At 44.4% G+C, this 12,105-nt stretch overlaps 1 protein-coding gene across 1 annotated transcript in view; it reads left to right on the top strand.

The window, feature by feature from the left end:
• The window catches only part of FARP1 (FERM, ARH/RhoGEF and pleckstrin domain protein 1), a 202,273-nt gene that overhangs the window by 176,781 nt on the left and 13,387 nt on the right, over positions 1-12,105 (top strand). The window contains exons 18-20 of the mRNA XM_057366200.1: positions 6,578-6,659; positions 9,308-9,545; positions 11,690-11,820. Coding sequence (XP_057222183.1) covers positions 6,578-6,659; positions 9,308-9,545; positions 11,690-11,820 — 451 coding nt within the window. The remainder of the gene's footprint in view (positions 1-6,577; positions 6,660-9,307; positions 9,546-11,689; positions 11,821-12,105) is intronic.

Here is a 12,105-nt window from a genome sequence, read left to right as displayed (position 1 = left end):
AATCCTGGGCCTGGCTGAGCTGGTGGAGCAGCTACAGGCAGGTGTGGGCAGGATTCAAGCCAGCTCATTTAAACCTGACTCTTCCATGTCTGCTCTTCAATTTCCAGGCAGGTGGATGGGGGGAGGAAGGTGGGACAMTTGTCCTGAGACATGAGCTTGCTCTGCCTTTGTCAGAGGGTGATGTGTCCTATGAAAAAAGGGCCTTTGAGTGAAGGGGTTRGACTTTATCAAGGTCCTGGAAACCCCCAGCTGCCCATGTGTGCTGTGGGAGCTTGTCTGAGAGAGACAGCCTCGTGCAGCTGTTCATCTGTGTTCCCCTGGTGAGTAGGATGCTGGGTTGTATTAGCTTAAAGTGAAATTCAGCCTGCTCACTCTACACAGGCATAAGTGCAGTTCTCTAAGGTTTGTTTCAAACCTTCATGTTGCATGTTGGAAGATCTTACAGGAGGCCATTCCCTGCTCTCTGAGGCCTTGGATCATATTGAGCTCATGCTGATGCAAAAGAGCTGTGAGGAGAGCAAGGCTTGGGGGGACTGYGCATAACAATTGTTAGATGGCTCTGTGCTTTTAATTCATTAAAGCATCTACAGAATTTTAGTATTTGACTGGAAGAAGCTCAGGTTATGTACATTATTAAAAGCATTTCTGGCTTGCTTGAAGGCTTCTGAAGTGTTTGAATCTGCAGTCAGGGGCAGGCTGTTTGCTGCAGAACATCTTAAGGACCACTATCCTTTTGACCTGGTTATAGATTCTGGCAGGTCTGATGTGTCYCCTTACACAGTTCATCCATTTTCCTCTTTACTACTGCATTTCCTGAAAGCAGCACATCTCAGTGYCCTGTGCCTAGTGATAAAGTTTTTAATAAGACATAGGTTGACACTGACACCAATAGCCAGCTGCACAATATAGGAAGTCAGTGCATTTTTCTCAGTCAGAATTTCTTTCTGGCCATGAAATGGAGACGATTCCTGGTGGTTTTATTGCACAGCATCTGTGGTACTGTGCTCTGAGCCACATTTCCAGCCCTGCCTGTGTTGTTGCAGGGCCTGTAAAGCAGTCCATGAATCTCCTCATGTGCTGAGCTCTGGAGAGTGGCCACGATGCTGGGAACAAGTGAGGAGAKGAAGGATGACCTTTGGAGGATGCAGGACAGGCACAGTGCTTTGCCCTCTCACACAGGAGGGGAAGGGAAGAGGAGAAGAGCAGGAATCTGCCTCAGGTGGGAGAGGGAGCAGCACACACCAGGCTCTCCTGTGAGCAAGTGCCAGATCCGGCACTTGGGCATCCAGATCCTGCCAGGACTCACACAGGCTGCTCCTCAGCAAGGCTTTGGGTGCAAGGCCAGGAGTTCCCAGGTCTTTGTACCAGGAGAAAATATAGGAGGCATATATCAGTGACTTAAAACTGGCTCCTGTTTCCCAGGGCTGGTGAGATTTTATGGCAAGGAGGAAGAGGTGTGGGCAGTGCAGGCAGAGTGGGACATACTTCAACAACTTCTGGCCAGTTGAATCTGAGACATCATTTAGGTTCTGCTCCTTCTTTTACCTCAGCTATTTAATAAGCTCTTCATTTGGGCCRTAAGCAGCATTTTCCATCCAAAAAATTGAGCTCATCTTCCCACACCCCTTTAAATGTATTACAAGTTTCCATATTAGTTTCTTTAAATGCTGACAGAAAGTGGCACATGGAGAGCCTTAAGTATCCCCCTTTGGCTGACCACTGAGCAGCGCAGAGAGCAATGCTGGGGCAAGCCAGGATAGCTGTTTCTGCCCAAAGAGTCCTCATCAGGTAGTAGAAATCTGTGTTTTGGGCCTTTGAATAAGGCTAGGAAGAAGAAGCATTATGTACATCCCATAAGTGCAGGCATACTCATCTTCCTTCAGGGAAGCTGGTTGTTTGACTCCCAGATCATTCTGGAGAAAGCTGCTGCTCAGCACTACCAGATGGGACCGTGTGACTGGAAATTTGCAAAAAGAAGGGCTGTTAGATCTTAGCATAGGAAAGGAGAAGGCTCAGTCAGGATTCACAGAAGCAAAATTAAAAACCTGTAATAAGAAAGCACTCAGGGAGGTGTAGGAAGATGAGCTAAATGTTGATTTATTATCTGGTTTTTGTTTGAGAAAGAATACTTGTGCTCAGAAAGGCAGTTTATATAAACAAGGGAACAATCCTTATCTGCCTTTCCAAAAGCAGAGTTTGACTGCTCAGGTTCTGCATGTCTGCTGAGGAGGCATGAGCAGGAAGGTTTCAAAAGTGTCTTTGTCCAGTGTACAAAAATGAGGTGTGTGTTGTAGCACAAACCTGAACTCTGCGCTGCAGATTCCTGAGACCCAGACACTGAGAGGGGCTTTGTGCCAGCACACTGGGCTCGATTTTGAGAGGATAGTTTCCTTTGCTGAAGTCACTTCTGGGTGCTTCTGGGGATTGGAGCTGTGCTACGCCCAAACTGACTGGAAATCGTGGGAGAGAAATGGCACACCCAGGACCTGCTAGAGCTGTGTTGTGTCCATCTCTGTGGCTCTCCTGGCAGGGTGTGCTCAGGGTCAGCACTGAGGCTGTTCCACAGCAAGATATAGAATGCTGTTGCATTTTCAGTTTATTTTCATGCTATTTGCTCTGATCCCTTACCATTTAAAAGCATTGCTGATGCATCTTTGCTGTAGGTTGGGTTTCTCCCACAGCAGGGAGAGCCATCCCAAAATCTTTAAAGGTATGCACACTCTGCAAAGGCTTGGTTTGACTCTGGGAAGCTCTGATGGCTTCAGCAGTGCATTTCTTGGGCTCTGAGCATCGTGCTATGCCCTGCTTACTGCTGAAAATACAGCTGCAGGGCCTGCTGGAATGGGCAGGGCAGTAAGGAGTGCTGTGTAGCAGCAGGGTGTGAGCAAGGAAGGGGGTGTTTACTTTTATCAGCTCTTCTTTTCCARTTACAAAGCATTCCTCTTGGTTAAAAGGCAGTTGTAATGGGGAATGTTTATGATATTTTTTAATATTAGAACTTTAGTTAATAGTAAAGCCAGAAAAACCAGAAAGTGTCTAAGTGTTCAAAGACCAGCTATCATATTCCGGAGGGAGTTCCTGGGCATGTAACACAAGGTCACACATTGTAAATATAATTTGTTACAATTGATTTACTATTATTTTGGCTGCAATTCAAGGGCTACAATCAAAGACTTTTGTGTTTACCTCAGAAAAAAAAAAAAAATTTATTGAAATATCTTTCTCTTCTGTTTTGCCTTTCCACCATCCCCATTGAATTTCTATTCCTTCTGATTGAGGATATGGGCTGAGTTGAGATTTCTTTCCATTATTTTTTCAATTATATACACTAAGAACTTTATATAATTCTAAAATCTGACAGGGCTGCTTGTGTAATCCCTGTAAGTCAAGCTGATGGCTGTTTKGAGTAATATATGTAAAATAGTGTCTGAGTTTCTTACCAGGTGTAAAAGTCAGTCTCCTTTTCTTGCTATTGTACACCTGCATTGCTTTAAAAAGGAAGGGATTACTTGGATAAAAATGGGAAATGACCTTTTATACAATAATAATTATTTTATGGTTTAATAATTTTTCAGTGTGATTTTCAGTTGCTTTAGACCTCTCCCCACAATGTCAGTGTAGTAAGGGCACATTATGTGTGGGGACAGCAGCTCTTCCACCATCTTCTGTGGGGCTGAGCATCATAAATCAGCTCCCCATCAAAAACTGTGAGACTGTAGGCCCTGAGCTTTGTCCCTTGTCACTGGCAGATAGATACCATGTTCAAACAGTGACCCGTGAAAACAAGGAGTATGAAGAACAATTTAGCCATTGATGCACAACAAATGAGCAGCTTCTTCCCTCTCAGCAAGCTGAGTGTTGTTATTCAAAACATACACCGCAGGGAGAGCTCTCTTTTCTGCTCCTGTGCTTTGGGCTGTTGCAGCAGTGAGACATCATTGATACATTGTGTGTTTGGGTTTTATTTTTATATTCTGTGTATTTGGATGCTCTTTTTTCTTGGTGTTTCTTCTTGTTTTCTTGGGATTTGCATGTTGAGCAGCTGGGGAAGATGTCAGTGTAGCATAGGGCTTGCTCTGGGGTTGAGGGAAGGTTGGGGTTTAGGAGGCAGATGGGGAGCTGTCCTGTTCCCCCACAYTCAGCTTCAGCTTTCCCTGTCTCTCTACATGTCTGTGCACCATCCCCAGTGGGGAAATCATCTCTGTTGCAAGGGGTAGCATTTGCCTGGAAATAAACAACTGAAGCAAGGAGAATGGCTGGGGCAAGGAGCAGTACGGAGCCATCACATTTCTGTATTTCCTCCTAAGAAAGCCCCGGGTTCATTTCTTCCAGCAGGATGTGTCTGTGTGCTGCACAGGTCGTCTCTGTTGGCCTGGGCTGAGGGCTCTGGTGCCATTCAGCTCTTCACTGTTCTGCCAACAGCTGAGAGAGGCTGCTGCTTTCGGGGAACCCCCTTCTGTGTGTCTTTGTCACTCTGCCAAGATGCAGAGTAAGTTTTGAAAGTCCTAAAAATCTGTGGCCAAGGCCAATAAAGGGGGGACTATTCCTGATGCTTTGCACGTGACTGAGGTGGTGAGATGCTGTGCAAGCACTCAGAGCTGGGGGTGCTCTGAGCTTTTAGAAAATAAGGACCTGGCTGTTCCATGAACAACCATACCAAATATTAGCTGTTGGAAACACTCACTGTGACTTTGGTAGGCTTGGGCTCAGCCTCTGAGTAGCTAGCTAGTAGATAAGAAATTCACAATGCCTACTCTAGCCAATCTGGATTGTAGCCTTCAGACCAGAAAGCAGTCTCTATATAGAAAAAGCAGTCTGTAATGAGGTACTTAATATTTATCTTGGTAGTAAGTAGATAACTGTATGTTTTATCCTCAGAAAGGTACAAAACTGCTGAARTCCTTTAGATTAAATCAAATGTAGAGACATGGAAAAGGATCCAGGCAGTGCCAGAGAGTTAGAGAAGAGCACATAAAGCAAGAATTCTTACAGAGATAATTGCCAGATACYGCGCCATGGCTGGCAGCAGCACAATTTCATCTGGCTTTGACATTTCTGAGCTTCTGTGTAGAGGCCCAGCATGAGCCATTTGGGAGGGGATGTTGCACTCTGGCTCCATGGGTGGAGGGTGGGGAGCTTCCTGCCAGTGTGGTGCTGCTGCCTTGGACTTCAAATGGTTGTGGTTTTCAGTCGAGGCACTTTGAGCTGCACCACTTGGAGMACAGCTTTAGTGGCTGGAAGGTTTTATTTACAACCTGTCAGAGGAAATCTCAGCGGGGAGAGCTGCTGGATGGGTCGGACATGGGGGAAGGGAAAATCAAGGAGCYGCATAGAGGGGAGATGATTTGACAGACAGAGGCTTCCTGGAGAGAGAAATTGCACTTTTATCCTCAGGTAATGTGAAGATTTTAGTCTTGTGCTGTCCATACATACCTCTGCTGTTCCTTTCRGTTTTGACTATTTCTTGGGCATGCTTTGACTGTCAGTGTTTTTACAAAGCAATGATGGTAATTAAAGTTACACTGACACAACCTAACTTCCTACTCCAGTGTAACCTTTGGGTTCAGAAAAAAAGCCCACTAAAACATCTTGTTGAGAACAGTTTTTCCTTGCCGAAATAGGTGTGTGAGTGCATGGGAGAGTTAACACAATAGGAAATTATTAAAGCCAGCCTATGAAAATGGATGTTGTTCAAATGCACGTGGAGTAGTCCCTTGGTCATCAATGGAGTCTCTGTATGTTGAAAGCTAAAATTGGAAAGGGGAGGGGACAGTGCTTCTCCCCACACACTCCTAGTGATTTTCTTTTGAAAGCATAGCTTGTTTGGAACAGATCTGTAACAGGTTCTTACAATCATGATTTTTCTTCCTATTTTTTTTTTTTAATATGTGTTTGGTTTCACTCAGAGCGTGATATCCTTGCCTGTCTCACACATGGATTTAGATTCAGGAATGTCTTTTTGATCAGGAGCTGGGTTTCTCTGSAGTGCTGCACTCACCGAAGTGCAGCTGGCTGGGTGGGAGGGAGCAGTTTGCATTTGTAATACCCTAAGTGACATACTGAATGAAAATTCCTGCCAGTATGTAACACTTACGACTCAAACCCAGATGCTGGATGGATTTTTTTTTTTTTTTGGCCCCGCTGTCAGGTGCACAAGCAGAAAGCTTTCCAGAGGAAGAACACCCCCTGGGTCCTGTTCTGGGGTTCAGTCATTATATCTGAACAGAATTAACCTTCTGTTATAAGATCACATATTCTCATGGGACTCTTATGTCTTCTTTTCCCCCAAACCATTTCCAGCCTTCTCTGGTGTGTTCAAAAATGCTAGCAATTTCCTTTAAAAGTCTAATGTTAAGTGCCTGCCCTCTCCGTTGCTAGGGGTGAAAGAGGGGCTGGGTGAAGGGTGCACTGTACCTGGGAATTGCACTTCTGTCAGGAAAATTCCTCGCACGCTTCTGAGAGAAGGAACAGGGGTTTCAGGATTTTAAAAGAAATGAGCTATTGAGTTTCAGAGCTTGTAAGTGATTATGCAGTTTTATTGCATGACTGAAGTGTGTGGCATTTCTGTTGCTGACAGGGAAGGCCGCTCTAATGCTCACATTAAAGGAGATTACCAAAGAATCGGAGATGTTATGCTAAAGAACATTCAGAGTATGAAGGTAGGAATGATCCTATAACTATTAAGCTTTGACACGGATTAACATCAGCATGCTTTTAATTTTCACATGATGTTGCCTCTTGTGCTGGWTTTTGCCATTTGTAATCAAGGCTTACGCTATGAAAGTTTCCTTTAATGACGTAGCAAGCATTTGGTGAGCCCTGGGATTTCAGAACTGCAAGCTGATTTTAAATTGTCCAGCCTCTTTCCTCCGCTCTCCAAATATAGAAGCAGCAAACACWAAAGTTCAGGAATATTTAATTTCCATTTCTTTTGTCCTTCAAATAAGTAGGCAAAGCATTGGAATCTCTGTTGCTGAAGAGACTGTTCAAAAGCCGAGTGTGCCTACTTTTTCATGCAAATGTACATGTTAGATATTGCAGCATTAGTGACCATAAACTGGATATTGATTTGWCTTGGGAAAGTTATATTTGTGCACTACAGTTCCAAGTTAGGTGAGAGGTTTTTGAATCATGAGAATAATTGCCTCTGATCCCTTTAAAACTAGAAGTAAAAATACATGTATGTACCATAAATCTAGGAATAATGTTCGGCAGGCTTTGYAGCTGTTCTCAGTCTGGCCAGAGCATTATTCTTGATGCTTTGTGTCATTGAGAAAGCAGCATGGAATGCAGGCAGGAGAGCCTGTGAAGACCCTACAGACTTGTACAGGATGGATGTAGGATCCCCTTACTGTAATGTGCCCACACATCCAGGTCAGCGTGGGGCAAAAGGTGGCACTTCACCTTCAGCACTTGCATCTCCAAGTGATTCTGAAACTCTCCGAAAAATCTTTCCTTGGTGATGGCTGCCTGGACATTCTGCAGTCAGTAAATGGAGCCGCCCTGAGTCCTTGGCTGGAGGAAAGGGCAGTTTAACCATTCCAGCTCTCCCGAGATGTTTGTTAGTGCTTGGTTTGTCTTTCAGGAGGACAGAGAGATGCGGGGAAGTGAAGTGGTGCACGAGCGATTATCCGGCAGATCAGAAAAAGGGAACATAGGAATCCCAATTTACCATCCCCAACATAAGACAGCCTGGTCACCAATCAGGCAGCCTTACTCTCTCTGCAGTGTACTTAGCCAGGAACTGCTTTTCCCCCTCAAGATGTAATTCGGATGCATTGGAAGAAATGTAGAGGAGACATTCCTACATCCTCTCTGCTCTCAAGAAATGTGCCACTCTTCACAAACAGTGTTCAAAAYACCAGAGAGTTTCTGACAGACTGTGTCTCTGTTCTTGCTCCCTTGCAAGATTAAATTTCTATCCTTTTCGCTCTGCAGGTTCTTCTGGGGCACTAGGCAGGGTACACTGCACACTGTAACTTAGACCTGCCATCRTGCTCTCACTTTTCCCCTTTTCTCTTTCCCATTAGAGGGTTTTACTTCATTTGCTTTGAGATCCACCACAACTGGTCAGYTGATATGTGGAGGAAAGAGGCAAAAGCTAGTTTAACTTGAAAGAACTGCAAGGAAGCAACAAAGTTATTTAAAACTTTACTTATTTATCATGAGATCTGTTAAAAGATCTGCGAGCTGACACTACTTGTTTAGTTAACATAGGAAAGAAGTTAAGAGCAAGTAATTAATGGGCAGCCTCTGTAGCAGTCCAGAGGGTCTGCTGTGTCTTTTCCCGAGTTACAGACTTGTAAAATGAATATGCAGTGTGTGGAGGAAGCAGCTTGGCTCTAGGGAAGGTATGTTTCTGGTAAACATGTCACAAATCACAGGAGAGAGAGAGTTGACTGGAAAYGTGTCAAAAAGCACAAACTTCAGATGAAGCCAGAATGTCTTCTCAAGTCCATTCAATTTATGCATTCAGTTTCTTTTCGCTGCTGCTTCGTATTCTACCATATACTGGGAAACTTTAGTTGGCTGCTCARAGAAGCTCTGTACACCCTGAAGAACCAGTTCACCTTTTGCAAAACACAATTAATTCCCTGTGTAAAACGTTAAAAAAAAAGTACTGCTGAATTGTTTTAAGGGGRCCTTGTGAATATGAGTGATGCTGAGACCTAAATGAAGTTACAGATTTCATGCAAAGCTCATTCACTGCYGGTGCACAGCTCCCCTGCTGCCAGTGGGATTATTTAGAGACWGCACTAAGGAGAAGAGGATGTAGTCCAAGGTTGAAGAACTCATAACATACCCATTTCCGTTGGACAAAGCCTCTGTTTTTGTGTTTGTTCAGTTTCCCAAGAGATGCAACTTCTTATTAATAAGAGAAGAGCAGAAGCTGGAAGTCCATTTGCCCACATCTCAGTTCCCCAAAAACCACCTAAGGGAACTGGAGCATCTAAATCTCTTCATCCTTTTAGAAAATCTCATTCACATTTTTTGGCTGTCTCCATTGCATGATCTGTGTTCGTGTCACCTCCTTGCCTTTGGATTTCTCACTGATAAGAGGCTTAGCTTTGTTGAATCATGTACCTTTGTTTTCCAGGGAATGCAGAGGGGATGGGGGYGTCTACTTCAAATGAGTAATGCCATTTCTCCTTGGCAAGTGAATATCAGAGYCATTGTGTTGTGTGGTGATTTTGTTTGCAAAGCCCCCACTGCTGYGCTAGTTGGATGTTTTAGTGGATTAGGTACAGGCTGAGTCACTTCTCTCARTGATTGTTAAGAGCATCCTCTTTTCTTTCATGCATGAAAGCAACTGACAATTCACCTGCGAAAGCACAATGAGATTTTAATGGAGCTGGAGAATGGGATCAAGAACTCTCGCAAGCTGGAGACCTTTTGCAGAGATTTTGAGCTACAGAAAGTCTGCTACTTGCCTCTCAATACCTTCCTMCTCAGACCTTTACACAGGCTTATGCACTACAAGCAGATAATGGAGAGGCTTTGCAAGCACTACCCTCCAAACCACATGGACTTCAGGGATTCAAGAGGTAAGTARGAGAAAAGACCTCAGTTCCCCTTGGCTGGGGAATAGCATCCAAATCCATTAGAGGTCTATGACTGGAGTAAAAAACATTTTTTTTTTTTAAGCCTACATCAAAAGAGTTGCAAAACCCCATTGAGTTGCAAAATCCAGCACTCAGAACACCATAAACAGTAGGATTAAGGTTGCTCTTCTATACACATTATGCCACAATCTGGGCAGGTACTTGGAAGAGAATTCTGCTGAGGGTTATTAAACACACAGAAATGACAGGAGGTTCAGGAAGTCTCTTGAACTGATAACAGTTGGGAGGCTGGGAGAAAGCACAGGGAAGATACCATATGTGCTTGTGTTGTTCCTAGAGTTCCCTGGAGATYCTCTAATAACACAAAATACTAGCCCAGGTGAACGTTTGGTCTGACCCAGTAGGACTGCTGTTATTATGTCTTTAAGTGTTATTTGTCTTTTTTCAAGACAYACAGTTTGCTCTGCTACCATTTCCATGAGTTGTTTCAGGAGCTCAAAGCAGCCAGCATGGGTTTGTTTGGGGCTTGGGGATTTTTCCAAACATGAAGAAATTTCCCTCCTGCAGCCTGAACTCGCTGCCTGCCATTTCTTTGTGATGGTTTGTTCTCCTTGCTCCTTACCCCTGCTGTAAGCTGTGTGTGCTGGAGGATGGTTGGTTATCTGTGCAGCATTGGTGCAGATCCATGGAAGAACTTGGGCAGGGAACAGAGCTCAGCATGACTGTTCCCAGGCATAACCTGCGAGCGAATTTCCCTCAGATTTTGTGGGATGAGACCCTCAGCAGGCAATGCACAGAATGCAGGGGTAACCTGACCTGTGGGAACAGGAAATGCCACAGAAACCTGTGCTACTGGAGTGCTGTGTGACACAAATGTTGGCCCAAATGTAGCTGCTGCCTGAACGACCTCAAAGAAGGCAGCAAGCAGTGCCTGCATTTCTTTCAGCCAAGGTTAGAGGATGAGGATGAGGATGAGGATGAGGATGAGGATGAGGATGAGGATGAGGATGAGGATGAGGACGAGGATGAGGACGAGGACAAGGATGAGGATGAGGATGAGGATGAGGACGAGGATGAGGATGAGGACAAGGATGAGGATGAGGATGAGGATGAAGATGATGTGTCCATTCTCCTCTCCCCAGAGTGTGTAGCAGTCTGATCCCTGCTCCACTTTTGAAGCGAATACAAACATAGGTTTCACGGGTGAAAATGAGAGAACATGAGAAGGACAGTGTGACTTAGAGACACCATCACTCTGAGATCAGTCTCTTACTAAGGTGCTTGCAGATTTTTCTTGAAGGTCACAGTCTAAAGGAAGCAAATAAACCCCATCTGTTGAATCCCAGCAGAGAGCACAGGTCTCCCACTAGCAGGTGGATGAACTGTGTACTGAGCAGTGATGTAAGAGGGAAGATGGAAACTGCTGCTGTTCCCTTGGCTGTGTTTTTTTAACACAAGTGGCTGTAACTGCTCTCCTGGAGCTGAAGTCAGCTGGTGTCTTTGGCCATGCAGGTGTGTCAAGGCTGGTGCTCCCATGCAGGGGGTTGGTARTGTCCTTGCAGAGAATGAAGGGGAGCCATGAAGTGACTCAGTGATGTGCRGCCCTTTAGTTGTTCTTGTTGATGGGACTGAGGACAAACCCCAAGATGTTCTCCATCTGAAATGATACACTGAGTGATGCTGACATTTCCTGCTATTTTCAAATATGGACTTGACCCAGTGTGCTGCAAGCAGGGGAAGAAATGCTTTTTTTTTCAAGCATAAAGAGCATCCCTAGATTGATCAGAGTTGTAGGAATTTAAGTTATTTGTGAGAATCRATTCATTGGTTCTGAATTGACTATACTCCTCTTGTAAAGTTCCTGTGGCTRAAACAGGAACTTTGGTTTAGGAACTAGACTGTGACTTCATCACAACACCCCACCCTTTCCACTGTGTAAGGTGATGTCCAGAGTTTGTGTGGATTTTAGTGTTTTTCAGTGTATTACTGCCTGAGTAGTTTTATGCTGTAGAGGAGGAGAGTAGCACAAGAAGGTTCATGAGCTGGGTATTGCCAACAAAAGCCATATTTCTTTTTGAACATTCTATTAAATTTTTAATAAGCACTTTATGGATTTGTCCATCTAGCTGCTTTGGCTGAGATTTCYGAGATGGTGGCTCAGCTCCATGGCAATATGATAAAGATGGAGAACTTCCAAAAGCTGCATGAACTGAAGAAAGACTTGATAGGCATGGACAATCTGGTGATCCCAGGAAGGGTAAGTAACAGARCTGTGATCAAGACTTGATACAATTTCAAATTGTAGATATGTTTTAAAAACCTGTTTATTAGGGCAGGTGTGAATTGCCTTTCCTCATATGAATCTTTTTCTGCCACCAAAAATTGTCAGATGTAAACAYAATAAAGCCAAATGTCGTGGTTTAAGCCCAGCCAGCAGCGAAGCCCCACACAGCTGCTCACTCACTGTCCAAACAGTGGGACTGGGGAGAGAATCAGAAGGGTAAAAGCAGGAGAACCCATGGGYTGAGGTAAAGGCAGTTTA

Source organism: Malurus melanocephalus, unplaced genomic scaffold, assembly GCF_030028575.1.
Source record: "Malurus melanocephalus ecotype Western Australia unplaced genomic scaffold, MMel_1.1 scaffold_61, whole genome shotgun sequence".
NCBI lineage: Eukaryota > Metazoa > Chordata > Aves > Passeriformes > Maluridae > Malurus > Malurus melanocephalus.
The sequence above is the reverse complement of the archived record's forward strand: the minus strand, read 5'-3'. Positions and strand labels throughout refer to the sequence as shown.